Source organism: Oreochromis aureus, linkage group 23 (assembly GCF_013358895.1).
Source record: "Oreochromis aureus strain Israel breed Guangdong linkage group 23, ZZ_aureus, whole genome shotgun sequence".
Lineage (NCBI taxonomy): Eukaryota > Metazoa > Chordata > Actinopteri > Cichliformes > Cichlidae > Oreochromis > Oreochromis aureus.
Window position 1 is genome coordinate 36,641,065 of NC_052963.1, and position 20,653 is coordinate 36,661,717.

The following is a 20,653-nucleotide window of genomic DNA, read 5'->3' on the forward strand; positions in this document are numbered from 1 at the left end:
CTTAGTTACTAGCGACCTATCACAAAAAGCCAAAGTTTGTAAAATGTGCAAATTCTTAACCGTTTTTAGAATTTAAAAACTGTTTCCCCCTTATATTTTGTAGTTGCATTTGTGTTTGCATATTATTCCCATTTTCCCAACAAAATATAAAGAAATGAGCGTTGCTCAAGAAAGAAAACAAACTTTTGGCGAAGTTAAAAAAAACCGCGCGCCTTTCCGTAGCGTCACGTGACCCAGTCAGGAAGCGTAAACTGTATGAAAACAACAGTGGGAACTCGCATGTCTGTACATGTCTGTCATAAAGTCGTCTTTCGTATAAGTTGTAGTCCTGTCAGTCAGCAAACATGTCGGACATTTTGGTGAGAATAAAAAACAGCATCGCGGAGAAAAAGAAGGCGGATGTTGCTCAAAGTGACCTGAAGAAATGGGGATTGAGAGGTAGAAAGGCTATTTTTAACCTGGACGACTGACCTGCAGAGTACATACAAACTTCAGGGTGTCTTCATTCATTCACAGTGACATGGCGTTTACTTTGGATACAAACTAAACGGATTTAGACGCAGATTAATCCACTTTCAGCGCCGTCCTACATATGATTATTTTAAACGTGCTCCAGCGGTGATGATCTGTGTGCTTTCTCCTCACAGGGATACAGCTGAGACCCTACCAGCTGGACGGTGTGCACTGGTTAACTCAGTGCCTGAAGAACCAGCAGGGATGCATCTTAGGAGACGAAATGGGTTTGGGCAAAACCTGCCAGGTATGACATCATCTGTTTACCTGTAATCCAGAGCTGTGGCGTGGCTGGACAGTTTTTATATAGGTGGTCAGGCTTGGAGCATCTGTTACACTGGGGGTGGCACAAAAGTTGATTCTAAAAAGCCTAACGGTGTCCTGATCATCATGTATCCCTTCAGACGATCTCTCTGCTGGTGTACATGTCAGGGGCCCTCGGGAAGAAAGGACCATTTTTGGTGCTGAGCCCACTCTCTGTCCTGGAGAACTGGAGGAATGAGTTGGAAAGGTGGAGCTACATTAACCAGTGATTGCATTTCATTTGATAATGTGCTTTTAGCACGGTCTGTAAACCTGTGTGTGCCTTACTTTCAGCTTCGCTCCCTCACTGACGGTCCTGGTTTACAAAGGAGACAAAGAAAGGCGGGCAGAGATCCAGCAGGAGGTGAACTTTCAGGACTTCCATGTTCTTCTCACTACATATGAGGTCTGAGGCTATTAAGTGAAAACAAAACAGGATAAGGTTTCACCTTTGTTAAAACTGATATATGTTTTTTTTTAAACTGTTATTTCCAGCTGTGTCTCAAAGATGCATCATTCTTGAAACGGTGAGTTTGTGCTTATTCTTGTTCTACATAAACTGCTCTGGAAACAATGTACCGTGGGGAAAATTTAACTGTGGTGTCCTAATACAAGTTTATATAGTTTTAAGCAAGAGGTGACAGGAAAAAAGGACCAGCATCCGTAGAGATGTTCCTTTTAGATCGCTCTGTGTCGGCTCTTCTTGTCCCTCACCCAGTAAGATCGGCTTAAACTGCAGTTATCTAGGTTAGCGACCTGTATGCCTGAGATGACCATATTATGCCAGCCACACTACAAAACCAAGACTAGAAAAAACTGTCAAAAACAAAGCTTTTATATTAGTCTGAAGCCTGTGTGTCCGTAGTAATCTACAGAGATTATTAGAGAGGGGTCATTCTTTTAAACGTGAGCCATTTTTAATATAAGCAATCCACCTTTGTATCAAATTATATGTGACAGAAGAAAAGGAAGAGAATAATGGTCTATTTAAAAGGTTTGTTCACTGAGAACAAAGTTTTCATGTGCTGATATTTCCCTGATCTCTCCCTCAGGTGGAAGTGGAAGGTGCTTGTGGTTGATGAAGCTCACAGGTTGAAGAATCAAAACTCGCTGTTGCACAAAACTTTGACAGAGGTACTGAGCAACACCTGGTTTGTGCAGATTTCTTCATTGTCTTTCCCTTGACCTCTTAAATCAGTTTGTTTGTGTTCTTCTCTTGTAGTTCTTCGTGGGATTCAGAGTCTTGCTGACAGGGACTCCCATTCAGAACAACCTGCAGGAGCTCTACTCCCTGCTGAGCTTCATCCAGCCCAGCATCTTTATACCAGAAGACACAGACAGCTTTGTCAACTCTTACTCCGATGTACAAAGTCAGCCTGCCTTGGGTACGGTACATAATTATAGCATAACAAAGCATAGCTTACATTCAGTGTTATTTCTGAGTCTATGCGTCTCTCCATATCCAAGTAAACGTTTTGAAATATAATGGGTGAGATATTGGTCACAAAAAAGCACAGTACAGTAATGCACTGTAGGAAAGCTAACCATGAATCTTATTCCTTTTATAGCTGCTGAGCTCCAAAGCATCCTGGAGCCCTTCCTGCTCCGTAGAGTCAAGTCTCAGGTGGCCGTTGATCTGCCCAAGAAAACCGAGCTGGTGGTTTATCACGGCATGTCCGCTCTGCAGAAGAAATACTACAAAGCTGTTCTGATGAAGGATCTGGGTGAGACTTGGGCACTATGGTGTGCTGTGTCATTTATAAATGCATTTTCTCTGCAGTACTTACCTGCCTCTTACAGCATTAACAAGAAGGCACCTGGTTCAGAAAGCAGCAGCTCAGCTTCTCACTGATTTTTACAGTTGGCATAACGCCCACTAAATCCTGACTTCTCTCTATCAGTTCTCTCTATTTTAGAGTTGGTTTTAAGGTTTTACTCATCACCTTAAAGTACTTCTGGGTCTGGCCTCCAGCTGTGTAGGAGAAATGTGCTATTTTTTTGTCTGTTCCAAAGTCGATGAATAAACCTGAAGGTGATCAAGGCCCCCCAAGGCACGAATATTCTGAGCTCTCATGGTTGCTTCATAGCTTTTATTATTAGTTTACTAGTTTTACTAGGGATGTTCCTGGCGACTAATTTATTAGTCAACTAAACGAGGAACAAAAATGAGACTAACCAACTTGTCTCCAACTAAGAAACACTCGGGTATTAAGTTACATTTGAGAACTGTCAAAAACTCATAACAAAGGCATTTGAAACCATTTATCATGTCACTTCAATAAAAGCCTAGATTAACAGATTTGTTGCGTTTCTTGACAACGATGCGCCATCTGGTGGCAGATGGCTGCATAACATTTAGGACACAATAATTTACCGGCATTGGGCATCAATTAAAATTTTAACAGTTAGATTAGTAAGTCTGGCACCGATTAGTGACAGCAGCGATGATTAGTTAGCTTGTGGACACATCCCTAGTATTTACCTTTTGCTTTGCATTTTTGGGTCCTTGTTTCATGTGTCATAACTTTACACTGATTTTGTTGTTGTTTGATTTTGGCTTTTTCCACTTTGTAGACTGTTTTTAAAGGTGCCAAGCGGAAATAATAGTTCTAATAGTATCTGTTTAGGGGCATCAGTCATTTGTAAATTCAATCTGCTTCTAAAACTCTTCTTTCAGAGGCTTTTGGAAATGACCAAGGCAGCAAGACTCGGCTGCTGAACATCTTGATGAACCTGAGGAAGTGTGTTGACCACCCTTATCTGTTTGACGGTGAGAGGTGCAGAGTGATGAGCTGATGTAAAAAAGACTGGCTTTAGTTCTCTCTGCTAAAGGAAAGACCTGAGGCATAGGTGTGTTTTCATTGGCATAGGATAAAGACGCTTCCATTACATTCTATGTTTGTGTGTCTGTTTCTTGGATAGGAGTTGAGCCAGAGCCCTTTGAGATGGGGGAACATCTCATTGAAGCCAGTGGAAAACTTTGTCTTCTGGACAGCATGCTGACATTCCTCCACAAAGGGTTTGCTGATGTGTTATTTGGCTCCACCTGGTGGTTTAGTACTGCATTGCTGTAATGCTGTGATATCACATATTCGTGTTTAAATTGAGTCTTACATTATTTGTGTTTTCATATCTATGGTTGAAGGGGCCATCGGATCCTGCTGTTCTCTCAGATGACGAGGATGCTCGATATTCTCCAGGACTACATGGAGTACAGAGGTGAGTGAGAGTGAACATGAGGGGTTATTGGTAAATGGCCTGTATTTGAATAGCGCTTTTACTAGTCCTTAAGGACCCCAAAGCGCTTTACACTACATTCAGTCATCCACCCATTCACACACACATTCACACACTGGTGATGGCAAGCTACATTGTAGCCACAGCCGCCCTGGGGCGCACTGACAGAGGCGAGGCTGCTGGACACTGGCACCACCGGGCCCTATTGTTCATTGACTTACTATTAACTGTTCTTAATGGCATGAATTAATTAGTAATTGTTCTCATTCTTCATAATGGCAAACTTGAAAACCATTTGTTTTATTCGTAGTTATAAAAAAATGCTGAATTCAGCTTTTCTGTTCAGGTTACAGCTACGAACGTCTGGATGGGTCAGTCCGAGGGGAGGAACGAAATCTAGCAGTGAAGAACTTCAGCAGCAAAGATGTCTTCGTCTTTCTGCTCAGCACTAAAGCCGGTAAATAAAGTCCTGGTGTAGTATTTCTGAGTTTATATATAAACTCATGTTAAACCGTGGCCAAAGTTTCAAATAATGAAGTCTATTCAAGTAATTCCTGTGAGTCAATTGCACAGACTTCCGACTGATCTAAATGTTCAGTTTCAGTCAGGTTCTCCTTTTTTTCCTTTTTTAAAAACCTTTTTTTCACTCAATGAGTGCAGATACTCCTAATATGGTCATCAGAGGCACCGGAGCCCCACCCAGCTGCTGTCGGCAATCAAAAGAAAGGTGGAGGACCTAAAATTACTTGTTTCAGTCAGAGGATGAAGTGAGGGGCTGCAACTCATGCAGAGCTATTATAGTAGAAGAATGGAAATGCAGAGCTGGGACAGAATAGGTTCTATTTAAGATATTCTTCAGGCAAATGTCTGGATCTTTTGCTTTTTCATTTTACTGCAACATAACTAATATAAATCACTGGTAAATGTCACATGGAGAGCCCATACAAGAAGTGGCTGTTATTGGTTAGCCACAGAAAATTTCAGAGGGATGTTTAAGAAGCAGGTCTTTAGGCAGGAGGATGTGGAAAAAAAGCTGGCATTTGTTTACAAAATGCAGCTTCAGAGCAAGCTACCACCTCTTCCCTCCCCTGCTACTCAATACCAAATACTTCTGCTCTCTCAGCCTCACCTGCATGGGCAAGAAACAGGTAGACAAAACCTAAATAGTAGATCGGTCAAAGACTATCCTGAAAGAGATCCTGGTTCCTGCTAAAAAAAACCCCAAACCTAAATAGGGATAGAAAGTCATCATATGATCCGCTATCACGCACCCCACTGGTTATGATTGGGAACTAGGCATATGAAAAGGGGAAGCAGTAACCCCTTCTACTGTAGACATTTTAGATGCCAAAAGTGCTGAGAGTGCATTTGACAAACAAGACTGTGGCAATTTTTAAGATAACACTTCTGTGAACTCTGCTGTAGATTCAGATATGCAGACAAGCCTGCAAGCTCAGCTTGAGCTGACTTTCTAACACAGAAGTGGCTGAGAGAGGAAAGGGGAGTGATGACAAGAGATAAGAGCTGCAGCAGAATGAAACGCCTGTGTAAATAAGGCCAGCATGTTTCCTGTTACAGATTATGATTTTCTTTAACCTGTTTACAGTAAATGCACCAATCCTACTGTTTCTTTATTGTGTGCACAAAAATTGAGAGCCACAATTTTCAGTTTTTGTTCTTTCTCTCTGTCTTTGCAGGGGGAGTAGGGATGAACCTGACAGCTGCTGACACTGTCATTTTTGTGGATAGTGACTTCAACCCTCAAAATGACTTGCAGGCTGCCGCACGCAGCCACCGGATTGGTCAGAACAGGTGAAGCATACGAGAAATGATTCCAAGCAGGATCCAATCAGTATTTCATGTAGATGTCCTGAAAGTCGCACCGTTTCGCAAAGGGGCGTGCAACATTGATAGCACAAAGAAGCGTGTGAAAACTTCTGCATGATGTCCTGTTTTGCTGAAGAAAATAACTATCTCATTAGGCTTATCTCTAGTTAGGTGTGAAAGAGTACTCCCTGCATGCAACCTAGTTATTGCACATCAATAACGCTTGATAGGGATGCTTACAGAAAGCAACGACATGGATGCAGCAGAGCGAGACAAAAACGTTTTAACACTTACTTTGGTAGTGTTTTACCATATTTTTATTTTTTCCCATGCTGGGGAATAATGTCTGCGATATCTATTGATTTATGTTGTAAAAAAAAAAAAGTTAAACAAGCCAAGATTATGTTGCACACTCATCATTTCACAACCAGCGACATGAGGGCATTGCCCGGAGGTTCTCGTTGAAAGAATTCCTGCACTTCCTGATCTGTCCTTGGCTGCTTTTCTTTTACTCTGTGGTCCAGCTCACCCCAAACGATTTCCGTTGGGTTTAGGGTGGATGATTGTGAGTGGCAGGCCTGAAAGTGTGTTTTGGCTCATTATTAAGAAAAACAATTGAATTTCCATTGAACTTGTCAAGTCTTGCTGTAGTATCATGACTGTAGTATGAGTATAGAGCTCCACTTTTTTTCTTTCTTTTTTTTTATGCAGTAACTGTTGTTGGAATAACCGGACCAGTTCAGGCAGTGCAGTTCACGTATTATGAAGAGAACAGCTTAAAATAGAATGAATCGTTAGAGGTGTCACGGGGATGTACTGATGTGTTCACAACAAGGGCGAAAACATTCCACCTTACAACTTAGTGGTTGTCGCTGGCTCCGTTCAGCTTCTTATTAAAAATTCTGTGTTATGTTGTTTCAAATTTATATAACCCTTTGTCCTCTGGTTAGACAGAAGAAGAGAGAAATATGACTATGATCTGTTGATAGTTATTTTAATATTTCATATGCACATTGGTGCAAGCCGGAGCACATCACACTACAGCTCCAACAGCTGACCTTATGAGTGTTTTCACCATGAACTTCAGGAAGTATTTGCTTGGGCTTGAGTCTAAGTGTCAATTTGTGACTCTCTTGATTAAATTATCTACTTGGTCTTCATCTCTTTTTTTGTCTTGTGGTGGTCTTCATTAAAGGGGACATGAAACACTACACATATAAAGGCTAATTTATAACACTGAGACCTACTTGTAACTGACATAGATGTAACACTGTCTGTGAAACTGGATTTAAGAAATAAGTACCTAAAGTTAAACATCTAACACCATCTTCTGTCAGTAAATGACGTCACCCGGTTGGTTGGTTGGTTGCAGCTAATAAACTTGCATTAGTTTCTGTTAGCTAACTAGTGACAGAACCGGTAACTCAAGGAGAGCAGGGAGACTAAAAATACAAATAAAAAACTAAATCTAAAAATCAGTCTAAAGGGATCATTTTTGGGTTGCTACAATGAGTTTTATGTTACGTTGTTTACTTTCACTCTCTGTCTCGTTAGCAGTATCTGGCTCCCCGCTGTTTGGCTAGCTGCACTCAAAGGGGAAAATCAAGCTGTTAGCCGTAATATTCGGGTTTGTTACGCACTTTATAAATGAGGACTGTGTGGAGGTGGAGGAGAGCCTGTTTGAGCCAGGTGTGAGGTGATTCACCGGACCGACAAGCTGGTGTTAGAAACTCACATTTTTCCTCGTCTGGCCAAGTAAGGGGCGCAGTCAGCTGATGCGATCAAAACTAATTTATGCAGTAAAAAATCTTTCTTTTCCCACGAGCACATCCAGTTTACAACATAACAGCCCACTACATGCACACCACAAACATAACTGTGTTTCTTACTGAAGCACGATTGAATATCCTAACATCCATCAGTATGTCTGTAGGAAAAGTAGGCCGATGCGTGCCGTGGGCAAAACGACAACAATAAAAAAGTCTGTCACTTTTTTAAAAAAAAAAATGTAAATTAGCCTTTATATGTGTAGCGTTTCATGTCCCCTTTAAAAGCCAGTTTCGTCTCATCTTTTGATGGCTTTTGTGACTGAACCTGAAAGGTTTTTGAAGTGTTCTGGACTAACAGACTTTCATGTTTTAAGGTAGTATTAGTCTGTTGTTCTCGTTAACATTGTGGGGGTGTTTGCTGTATACCAACACTGCCTTGGCATGACACTGTCAGTCTGGCATCAGTCAGCTAGACTGCTGACTTAGCTGCCATACTCGGCTCTGACTTAGCCAGTAGATAACAGGACCAAGAGATCTGTTTATGTCCGTAATGACTGTAAATTTGTTTCAGAACAAGGCTAGATAATAACCCATACTTATCGTGAATTTCAGCAAATGTAAACTCTCTTTTGCACCACAACCACTGTATATGTTCCTACATATACAGTCTCAGACTGCTGCAGTTGAATTTATATGTGTTTATCCGTTCAGTAACTTTTAGTCTATTTTTATTACATTTTTTTTGTATTAATATCTGCATGTCAGTTGTCTGTGAAGCACTTTGCAGTAATCTGCAGGAAATGAGCTATAAAAATAAAGATCGATTGACTGATTGATTATGGGTAGTTTGAGCTTTACTTTACTCTATGAATTTAACAATTCTCAACTTAATGGAAGTTCAATGTGATGCTGGTTTCAATATTTGAATGATTTCCTACAGGCCTGTGAAAGTGATCCGCCTCCTGGCACGAGACACTGTGGAGGAGATCATGTATTCTCGCGCTGTGTCCAAGTTGCAGCTCACCAACACTGTTATTGAAGAAGGCCGCTTCTCTTTACTGGATCAAGCTCAGTCAGCTGCAGGAGGGCTGCAGGTTTGTGAACTTTAAATCACTGAAAATAAATTCTATCACTGCAGGATAATCACTGATAATCTCTGAATCCTCCAGTGCTCAGTTCACTGTGTGTCCACTTTGTATCAAAACCTCTCCAGTTTTCACCTCCTCTGCTCACATTTCCTCTTTGGCACAGCTAAGTGAGATCTTGAAGTTTGGCATTGATAAGCTTTTGTCATCTGATGAGAGCTCCATACAAGATGTGAAACTGGAGAAGATCCTTGGCCTGTCACGTAATGGTCATTGGGTGGATGATGAGGACTACTCCCAGCTTGAAGAAAATGAAGAGGAAGATGAGGAAGGGAAAGGATCTGAAGCCGACAGGCAGAGTATGTTTCATTATAGTGTTCAAATCTCAAATCTCTATGGGCTATTCTTAGTGTGTGAATTTCAAAAACTACTAATATAATGTAACTGGTGTGGTATAGTGAACATGTTGTTCCTGCATGTAAGCGACTCAGTTTTACTTTTGGTTCTTGAACTGCAAACTACAGAGGAGAAAACACCCAAGATTGCTTCTCTTGGGCTCATCACTAGAGGTTGCAAAGAAAGCAGAGGAAATCTGCAAATCACTTAAGGTCATTAGTGACAAATTTAGTTTCACGTAGGGCTGCAGGAGAAAATGAGAATCATATTGAGAACAAGACAAAAAAGCGTTCAAATACAGTCCTATAAAAATAAAAAAGGTAAAAACAACCTTACTTTTTCCATAGGGATTAAAAGAGTACGTTGCAGCCAGGTGCTGCTTATCGAATGTACTATAAAATAGAGCTGCCACGATTAGTCGACTAGTCACGATTACGTCGACTATCAAAATCGTCGACGACTGATTTAATAGTCGACGCGTCGTTTGAAGCTTTGTAAGATCACAAAAGACGCAGGAATAAGTAGTAGGATTTAAAAGTGTAATAACGGACTGAAACAGAAGATGGCAGCAGTGCATGTAAAGGATGCCAGCTGCCGTTAAACCCCGAAGAAGAAGAAGCTGTGTCCCAGAATTCATAGTGCGGCCCAGCGCAGTTGTCAACAATGGCGGCAGCTAGTTAGTTTTAATATTACTCTTATTATTCTTTCTGGGTCACAAAATAAACGTTTAACATATTTTCAAGCTGTAAGTTTTACGTCCAATCGATGCATGATCTGATTAGTCGACTAATCGCAAAAATAATCGGTGACTAGTCGACTATCAAAATAATCGTTTGTGGCAGCCCTACTATAAAAGCAGAGATTTTACCAGTTTTCTGTTGTGGCCACAGCCTTTCCAGGAGTGGATGTCCCAGTAAATTCACCTTGAAGTCAGACAGTGCAAGGCTCAAAGAAACTGCCAAAAAACCAAGGAGTGGCATCTGAGACTCTACAGGCCTCAGTTAGCATGTTAAATGTTAAAGTTCATGACAGTACAGTTAGAAAAACATGGAAGGATCCTGGAAGGATTACCAGGAGAAACCATCTTCTCTCTACAAAGAACACGGCATCACAGCTTAGGTTTGCAAACCTGCGTCAGCCCAAACCACAAGACTTGGGCAACAACATCCTTTGACTGAAGACACCCAATTGGAGGTGTTTGGCATAATGCACAGCGCCATGTTTGTCACAAACACCTATTGCATGCTGTCAATCGTGGTGGAGGCATGATGATCCGGGCTCGTTTTGCAGCCATAGCATCAGGGAACATTGCAGTCAGTGACCCGTCCGTGAACTCCTCTGTATTATATATTAAAACCAGTCATCCCCCCCTCATACAGCTGAAGCCTAACAGCTAACTAACACAGCATGGCATAACTGGCAATGAGTGAGTACTTTTTTTTTTCTTTTTTTTTTACCATGAAGAAAAGCCTGTTTACTGATGTGCCATAAAATGACGGCTGTTTTTAAATGATATAATTTATATCATCATTTTGAATTCGAACACCAGCAGAGATTCTGAGTCATGGACAGCATGGGCGGGATGGTGCTCCATCAAAAAGACATGAATCTAGAGCAAAATAAGTTTGAACCCATCTCAAAGTGACGACTCTGTAAAAGGAAGTCTCACCGCAGCACAGGAAATGAAAGTCAGGGAGGCCATTAAGAAGATGATTTTTCTGAGAAAGTTTATTCAAAGTGTTTTGGGTGTAATGTGCAGCAAATTTCATCCCAGTAAATTAGATGATTCCATAAAATTTTCCTCACGGGCAATGAGATAAGTTTAAGTAGAGAAAAATGGGCTTTGTGACACAATGCAAGAGATGGAAAATTATTTATTATTGTTAAAATGTCCCATACTGCCAGTAGTTGTTAAACTCGGACGTCTGAAACAGGTTGTTGTGACTTTGCTGTGTTGTGGCCTTCGAGTAAATCTGTAATTAAGCCAAATAATGAATTTCAGGCTATGCTGGAGATGGTTTTTTGACTAAATGAAAGCAGGACAAACTAAATATGTCTCGCCCCCGATGTGATTCTCATTTCTCTCGTCTCCCTTAAGTTTGACACCTCCATTAAAAGCCTTTAAAGAAGCCAGGAGCCTATTAGTTTACATGCAGATTTTGACCTACTCTGTGCTTCATCAGAGCCGACATAGTCTTTTCTCTGTTTGTGGTGATTATCTCAAACCTTTGTCCCCTCTGCTTCTTTAGACCACATGTACTTCTTTGAGGGGAAAGACTACAGTAAGGACCCCAGCTCTGAGGACCAGAAGAGCTTTGATCGTTTGTTGGAGGAGCAGCTGACCGAGTTTCAGAGAGCAGCAGGAGAGGGACGAGCTCTGCGACACAAAACTGGAGTAAGACGCCCCGACTTTAAATTAAAACGGAATTATCTTTGTAAGGAGATGCATCCCACATGAGGTTAGTTATGTATAGACAGAACCATGAAAACTTAAAAGAAATTAGCCATGTTAGACGCTCATCGTGGCTCTGCAGTTTCCAGTTAATTAGCGGAAGAGGAACACTTGGACGGAGGATACATCCACCCCCATGAAAAATAAAGGGAACACTGTGATGATCACAGTGTAACACAGTCTGTAAAATGTTGGGGACATCAATCCGTTCGGTCCTGACAGACTTTTTTCTAGTTTTGCTTTTTGCTCGTGTCCTCATCACTACCACAACATGTGGGCGTAATGATAGTGGTTCAGGCTGGTGGTGTAATGGCATGCGGGATATTTTCTTGGTACGCTTTGGGCCCCTAAGTACCAGCTGAACATCATTTAAACAGCATGGCCTACCCGAGTGTTGTCACTGACAAGGTCCATCCCTTCATGACCACAATGTACTCATCTTCTGCAGAGCACCTTTGGGATGTGGTGAAACAGGAGAATCATAGCATGGATGTGCAACCGGCAAACCCGCAGCAACTGTGTGATGCCGTCATGTCAATAAGGACCAAAATCAAAGGAATGGTTGAATCTATGTGAAGTCAGCTTGTGTTGCTAATCAGGAAAAGGGAGACTTTCGGTGGCATTAGAACTGCTACTGTCTGTGCACAGTGGTCCGAGAGACCTTCCAGGAACAGCCAAGCCATTTCCTAGAGAACTGATTGGTCAGTAGGCGATAATTTTGTACCTTTTGATCTCCAGTCATAAACCGCTGCAGAGCAGTTTAGGTCTGCAGCATATGTTGTCATGGAAATGTACACAAGAACTTAACCGCCAAGTTACCTGGATGCGTTCAAATCCTGCTTTGTAGTACACATCTGCGGTCTGTGAAACAGTTTTCTCCGGATGTTCCTGATTAATGTAAACAGAGGCAACAATAGAAAGTATATTTTTAAAGTGACTGACTAAAGACTTCACAGGTACATCTATGAAGGTCATTGCTTTGAATTCAAGTAAAGAAGTAGTTCAGACTTGTTGTCGATTTCTCATAATAATGCTGCCTCTTTTATTTTTGTTGGACAGGTTGTTATCTCTTCTTTTCAGGATGTTGCAGGTGATTGAAATGTTCTGCAGGCTGTTTTTGGTCCTCGGTCATATTTCACCATTATATGTCACAATTTTTCCTTCGGCTGTCAGTCTTTTTTTTAATATTATCAAAAGTGAATACCAGTTAAAACCTATTATAATCACAAGGTTCTTGTTGCCTTGGGTTTTTTCACTACCACACTCAGTGTTGTAGCTCCTATGGGACCGGGTTGTTAACTCTGGAGGAGGTGTAGCTTTAACATCGCTAACGAGAGCATTATAGTTAACCAAAACTAACTAAGCTAGTCTTTGTTAACTTTGCTGAATATTCAAACACTATCACATTGATAGATATGTTTATTGAGAATGGGATCACCGCAGGACTGACAGTCAACAGTTAAAAACCTTGTTTATATTATAAATTCTACTTTCTTACATTTTGCCCCTGACAAATATTATCCACCTCAAAATTCTCCAAATACCAAAGTGATTACTGAAACTTATAAAATCTCAACTGAAATTAAACTGCACAAATAAAAAAGTAGAAAATGGATCAAATGTTTACTCTGGACTGAGCAACATTTAATTGACTTTCATTTTATCTGTGCGTTGATTTGAATGAACATTACAGGAAATCCCAGCAACCACAAAAACCCAGGCTTTCAGTGTTACTTAAAGGATAGATACAAAGCAGCCTCAGATGTTTTCTTACGCTGATAATCCCAGCGGTGCGAGCTTTATATGAGTGTGATTTTTCTCAATGGGTTCTCAGGTTTCACTGTCGGTAGCCCTTGGGATTCCAACGAGGAAGAGGAAGCCTGTCACGGAGGCTGAGCTGGAGCTGAGGCGGCAGAGGAAGGAGGAGGCTGCAGCCAAGAGAGCCAAAATGCAGGAGGAGATGAAGAAGAAGCAGGAAGAGCAGAAATACAAGAAAAAGTAAATTTTTATTAGTTTATTTGCTTTTTTAAAACAATTCTGAGACTTCTTTTGCACAAACAGTTTTTCCCTTTATTTGATGTGTGGGTTCATCATGCAGAATGGCCTGGTGGGAGTCCTCCGGGTACAGATCTCGGTGCCTGCCGTCTGTGGACAGTGAGGAAGAGGAGGAAGAAGAGGAGGATGGCAGCAGCATGTGCTCCACAGACTCTGACAACACAGATATCCACTACGTTCTGGGGGATGTTACTCATCCTCACACCGCCCAGGGAGACGCTATCATTGTCCACTGCATTGGTACGCGCTCCATTTTTCTTGTTACTTCGTAAACTGACACGTTTGAATTTTTAATTCAGTGTGTAGGAGTTATAGATGGATATGGACATAGTCACATGATGTCACCTATTGGTACAGGTACAGGTGCTAAGTAATAAGCTAAGACCAAGAATTATTTTCACCAGAATTAAAGCAGAAAACTTCAGCTCCTCATATGGTCTGGTGAGTAAAACATATGAATGGCATTGGATTAAAAATCCTCCAAAAAACACCAACAGTGGAGAGGTTGAACCTGAATGAGACTGTCAGGACAGCTGTCAGTCACAGTAACCACATCTTTAGCATTAAGTCTCCCAGTTTTAGGAGGCTACGAGATAATTATCTGTTATTACAGTGTGACACACTAAAAGCCCTGACCAATAGTGCAAAAGTTAACAAAAAAGTACAAAATTGATCATTTTCTTGTGCAAAGCAAATAAGAACTACTGAACGACCCACTACCTACAGAAATGGGAAAGAAAAAAAGTCTGTTGAGCAGACCCTACCCAACCGTTTCTACCTTAGAGAAGCTGATTAATGCCAACATGGTGCCAAACAGGCCTCTGTAGAGAGAAAGATTTGTCTTACACCAAAGAGAACTAGGTCTGTACCAGTTGCAGCAGGACTGTATGTTGGATTGCGTAAAAGAGCCTGACAAGGTTTGATGTGAAAATTTAGATGTCAGATTGTAATTTTGCCACGATATGAATGCAGGTGTGGCTTTGGCTTATTGTTTGGTGTGCCTTGGGCACAATAAGTTTGAAAACCAAACCACAGCATGTGTTATTTACCAAAGTAGTGATTGCTTTTTTCTTTTTCTTTTTTTTTGCTTGTCCGGTTTGGTTCTTTAGCCATCAGAATTGTTGTCTGAAGGCCAAGAAAGATGCCCAACAGATTTACTTTACCAAGTGGATCATCACAACCTTGCCATATTGGTTGATTTGATTGACTTTTGTTGTTATTATTTGTTTATTTTATTTTATTTTATTTTAAGTTATTACAGACGGGACAGACATGACTGAGGGATAGGAAAGGGAGAGAGAAAGAAAAAGAGGGAGGGAAAGAAAAACAGAGGGGAAGAGGGACAGTGAGAGAGGACACTTAAAAACAAGAAAGGAAAAATAATCACCTGGATCACCTGTTGAGAGGGAAAAAAAAGAGAATACAGGTAAAAAGAGATCAACACAATACACACAACATCATTGCAATAACACAAATAAATCTAAGTAAGAGTAAACACTAAATATTGAATGTTATTGTGCAGCACGTAAGGCTGACGGCGCACAGTGTGCTTTGAGGTAGGAGCCAAGAAAGGTGTAGTTTGTGTCTGTGAGCACCCGTGTGCACACCTGTGTGGACAGGCGCGCTTTTATTCAAAAGGTTTCTCCATGTAACGATCTGCTAGAAGGTTCAGGGAGCCATAGCCCCATCCCCTAGGGCAGGGGTGGGCACCGAGGGCCGGTGTCCCTGCAGGTTTTACATGTGTCCTTGAACCAACACAGCTGATTTAAATGGCTAAATTATCTCCTCAACATGTCCTGATGTTCTCCAGAGGCCTGGTAACGAACTAATCATGTGATTCAGGTGTGTTGACCCAAGGTGAGATCTAAAACCTGCAGGGACACCGGCCCTCGGGGCCTGGAATTGCCCACCCCTGCCCTAGGGCATGAAGCAGGCATGGAGGAGATCCAGGCCCCAGACATCCAGAGGCCCCCCCAGAGCGCGAGAGCCCAAGGAGGACCAACAGAGAGGCCACCATGCCACTCTCCTGGAAAGAACTGAGGAGAGCCCCTGACGTGGGATCACCCAGCAGCCACGGTGCAGAAGCCACAGGGGGCTGCGGTGACGTGCCCGCGGGCTCTGCTGGCAGTCAGCCTTGCCAGAGTAGACCGAGCCCCAGGCCCAGAGGCCTGAGGTCCGAGGGTCCCCCAGCCCCTGGAAGGGGCCCGACTGAGCCATGGGCACCTGGCCCTGCCCGGCAGGAACTGGGATTGAGCTGGTACATACCTGAGCACCCAGCCCCAGACACTGAGAACCACCAACGCACCGACGCCTGAGGGCATCAGCCACCAGCAGGGAGTGTGGTGGGGGGAGACAGGCCCCCATAACTGGGAGGGCCTGAGTGTGACACACTAAAGGCCCTGACTTATAGTGCAAAAGTTAACAAAAATGTACAAAATTTATCATTTTCTTGTGCAAAGCAAATAAGAACTGCTGAACGTCCCACTACCTAGAGAAATGGGAAAGAAATAAAAAAGTCTGTTGAGCAGAACATACCCAACCGTTTCTACCTTAGAGAAGCTGATTAATGCCAACATGGCGCCAAACAGGCCTCTGCAGAAAGAAGAATTTTTCTTACACAAAATCTGTACCAGTTGCAGCAGGACTGTATGTTGGATTGCGTAAAAGTGCTTGACAAGGTTTGATGTGAAAACTTAGATGTCGTGCAAAGTCTTAAAAAATACCTTAATTTGTCAGTTCAAACAAAAACAGCAGCTCACAACATGTCAGATGGTAACTTTGCCATGATATGCATGCAGGTGTTGCTTTGGCTTAATGTTTGGTGTGCCTTGGGCACGATAAGTTTGAAAACCAAACCACAGCATGTGTTATTTACCAAAGTAGTGATTCCTGTGTAGATGACTCAGGTCGGTGGGGAAGAGGAGGTCTGTTTACAGCACTGGAGGTGAGATCAGACGAGCCGCGAAAGCAGTATGAGTTAGCTGGAAAGATGAAAGGTAAGATTAACAGTAACAAAGCATTTTATTTCTTCTTTGGTGGTCTGACTGAAGAATGAGTCACAAAATTAAATATGATTTGTTTCAGATTTGGATCTTGGAAGTGTGCTGCTGTTCCCAATTAATGACAAACAGTCCAGACTGAACAGCCAAGATCAAGTAGGTTCTGCTTGAAGAATTCTGCTGCATAATAACAGCCTAAATGTCTTGAAATGCATGCTTGTTTCACAATATCTTTTGTTTCTTTGCAGTAGTAGTGATCAGTTGTGTGATATACCTGCTTTGGGTTAATGTGTGGTGACAGGCTTGCAAAGCTGTGGGGAACAGCACTCAGTGCCATGCAACAGTGATCAGATAATGTGTTAATCAGCTTCCATCTCCTTCCTGTCACCCAGTTAGCCCTAATAGTGGCACAGCAGCGAGACAAAGCCAACAACTTGTCTGGGATCTTTCTGAGTGCTCTGGATGAAGGCCTGAAGAAGATTTACAAAGCGGCCAAAAGAACCAAGGGTGCAGTAAAGCATTTCATGCTATTTTAATACAAAAAAGTGTGAAATGTCTTTTTTTTCATGTAGCCTGAGAGTGGTGAAATTGTGAAAAAAACATTTTAAGTGTCAAGTCAGCAGTACTCAAATAAACCCTTGTAAAGTTTCGAATGATAACCGAACACCTTACAGTAATAACACACCTTGAAAATGGTGTGTTATTACCGTAAGACCTGATTGGCAGGATTTACAGGATGTGCTGTGTGCCATCTGATGTGTGCACGCACAAATTCTTACAAACAGAACTGCAGAAGAACAACCAATGAAGCAGGAATTTATATTTCCTCTAGTTATGTTGCATGCTAGATGAACTGATTAAAACACTTTGCACTCGCTGCTTTTGCTGTTTGTGCCCCAAAATCAACCGATACCTTTAAGAAACTCCTAAAGACACTTCTTAAATCTTACTTTACTTATTTCTCCTCATGTCTTTTGAACCTTTACACGTGGTACTCGGCTACAAATAAATTGGCTTGACTTAATTCTCATTCACCACAGTGTTTTGTTATTGTTGTAACCCTCTGCACTAAAAGACTTTGAACTGTAAGGACTGCAGGAGGCTACTGCTAACAGCCACTAACCCTTGTTGTCTTTTTCCCACACAAAGCAAGTGTTCATCTTCCACGTATCGGCCACGCCACCAAAGGTTTCAACTGGTACGGCACGGAGAGGCTCATCAGGAAGCATCTTGCTTCCAGAGGCATCCCCACATTCATGTATCTTTTAGTGCTTTCAGAGCATGGACTCCGTAGTAGTAGCTGTGATGTCTGTAATCTTCTCTTAACCAAACTTTCAGATACTATCATAGCAGAAATGTCAAGAACACAGCTATACCCCAGACATCCACTTCAGCATCCTCCCCGGGGCTACAGTTGCAAAATTCTGATGACACCGACTCTGCAACCTCCGGACCCTCGGCTACACTCCAGAGCCCTGCAGACCTCCCTAGTTTCATGAACGGGGTCCGTGTGTTTTTCTACAACTTGCCTGCATCAGAGAGGAGGAGGCTGGCCCGCTATCTTATCACATATCCTTTTATACTGCATGCCACAGCTTGGTGTTTTAACTATTACTGGCCCCTGTGTGCTTACATCTGCGGCAGTTTGTGTGGTTTTGTTGAGAAAACAGCCCGAAAGCTTAAATGCCACAACAGTTAACTACAGAGGTATGGTACGATGCTCAAATAATGTTATAACTCCTCCTTAGCTGAAGTGCACTTATGATGGAGATGAGGAGGAGATCATGAGTCCGGATGTCACCCACATAGTAGCAGAGGTGGAGAACAACATCCACTCACAGGTTAGTCTCATGGTAACTCTCACTGATGCTTATCTGACGTTTGACATACATAATCTTTTCCAGTAATATTTATTTGTCGAGGTGGGGCGGAAAGAGTTATGAGGCATTTTCTTGAGGCAGATTAAATTTATTTAGGTTGTAAACGATGTAAATTAAATACTATCTCTTTGTTTTGTTCGAACCAGGAGCTCCAGGATCTGCTGCGTCAGTACGGTCAGGCTGTTCCTGTGCAGAAGGCCTGGCTCGAGTCCTGCTTTTCCAAACAAACAAGAGTCAACACTGCACAGTACCTACATCAGCTCAGATAACACACTGTTTTATTGGTGTGTTTTTAAATGACGTCATTAAATTGTGCTTCGTCACAATGAACTCTGAGTTCGCTGTCGGATGCTTGACACATAGTGCAGATCATTTGATAGCTATTAAAATTCATTATTTTTAAGCAGCATGAGGAGTAAACGAACAACAACAAAGGAGGAGGTTTGATGTGTTTTACATAAATACATTACTACGTTTAAAAGAAACATAAATGACACAAACTCATTCATACGTCCAATTTTGTCAATTCAGGCTCACAGCTGTCATCCCTCGACAGGGCACCAGTGCATCACCGGGCCGACACACAGAGACAGACAACCATTCATACCTACTGCCAATTTAGAAACACTAATTAGCCTAACATGCATGTCTCTGAAACCTATGCAAACAGAAATGTGAATTTAAACCGTGTTTAGTTTGAACTCACATCCGGTTGAACAGTCCCTGCAGATATGAGACATCTACAAGCTCGTTTTTAACAAAAATCAACAAACATGGAAATATTTTGGGCTCTGAGTGACTCTGACTAAAAGAGAATAATGAGCCATTCTGAAGTGGACCTAATCTGCTCCTTTCCAGCTCTGTATTTTGCTACCTTGAACTCTACTAAAGTAGCTTTGCACTATTCACTGCTCATAAAATATAGCTTGCTTCTCTCCCTATAAGAGAAATCTGTTTTGATTGGCTGTGTCTCACAAATAGAAGTTTTGATCAACAGGTAGGAGGTGCTTCTGGGCTGCCGTGACCATATTATCAGTATCCCCCTGTCACTGACATCATACTTAGCTGCAGGCAGGTTTTTCCCCACTCTCATTGTTTAGAGAAGTCTGAGGCCTGAGCTCACAGGAATTACTGGAAACTGCATTTTTATCTGGAAGCCCGCATGAAGAGTAAATTATTAACTGGTGAGTTTTTCTAAATCTCCTCTTGGACACAAATTTACCCCTTCATGCTGTTGGTATGGGACCACATTGATGATCTTATTACACTGAGATTCTTGATGTAGGTGATCACTGAACTCAGGTTTCTCTTAATTTTAAGAAAGTTTTGTCACATCCAGTTTTATTAAATCTTTATGACCACAAACAGTGAGATGACTGGATAGATGTGGGTATAAGCTGAATATCTATGATAAAGAAACGGGCGAGGCAAGTTCAAGTTGTATAGGAAGGGGAAAAAATGATCCTAATGTAACTATAGATTCATTATACAGGTTCATATCCTTTACTCTGACCTTGACCTGAGGCATCTCAGGATCCAAGTGATTCATGGTTTCCAGAATAAAATTCTGTGCTTGCTTTTAAGATTTTAAGGCAGTTTCAGTGTCTCTAATAACATTTTATTAGATTATAAACTCCTTTATCAATAGTCTTACTTCTGAAGGTTACACTTGAAATAGTCTTGTAGTAAGTTATTTTAGTTAGTTACATTTTCAGAGATTACTTGACTCCATATTAAATGTTTCTTCAAAATATGATAGTATGAAACCAAAAAGAACCAAACTTTTTTTCATAACTGAATGAAATGTTTTAGTAAAAGTAATTTCTTTTTATTGAATTTTTTTTGCATATTTAGAAAAAAATGAATATTTTGGAATACATAAAAAAAACGTTTCATTTTGAAGTAATTCAAAATTTTCAGTTTTTAGTTTTCAATTACAAAAAAATCCTGTAATTTCTTGTGCGACACTGCCAAAGAGGAAACTTTTCAACAGAACATCTAATGAGCAAATAAACGGGTTTTAAGATGTTGGACTTTGTTTTGTTGTTAGTTTTGATGAATTCAGGTGTTTTGTTTTCTGGGTGGGAGGAAAGTCATGATGTATATCTACTATCATTAAAGAACTGTAGATTATAGT

General features: G+C 41.4%; 1 protein-coding gene across 2 annotated transcripts; it reads left to right on the forward strand.

The window, feature by feature from the left end:
* Positions 1-244: 244 nt before the first annotated feature.
* On the forward strand, positions 245-20,542 carry chd1l (chromodomain helicase DNA binding protein 1-like). 2 transcript variants are annotated; one of them, XM_031753587.2, is made up of 25 exons: positions 245-438; positions 648-760; positions 918-1,024; positions 1,111-1,222; positions 1,312-1,343; positions 1,869-1,950; positions 2,039-2,201; positions 2,385-2,540; positions 3,494-3,586; positions 3,739-3,835; positions 3,962-4,035; positions 4,400-4,510; positions 5,751-5,865; positions 8,590-8,743; positions 8,901-9,093; positions 11,380-11,525; positions 13,417-13,580; positions 13,681-13,877; positions 16,535-16,633; positions 16,722-16,792; positions 17,029-17,143; positions 17,786-17,894; positions 17,975-18,205; positions 18,396-18,477; positions 18,663-20,542. In XM_031753587.2, exons 1-25 carry the CDS (start codon positions 345-347, stop codon positions 18,783-18,785), a joined length of 3,033 nt encoding a protein of 1,010 aa, XP_031609447.1. In that variant the 5' UTR covers positions 245-344; the 3' UTR covers positions 18,786-20,542. The 2 variants fall into 2 exon arrangements, with proteins under 2 accessions (XP_031609447.1, XP_031609448.1); XM_031753588.2 differs by having other exon boundaries at positions 1,111-1,180.
* Positions 20,543-20,653: the final 111 nt, after the last annotated feature.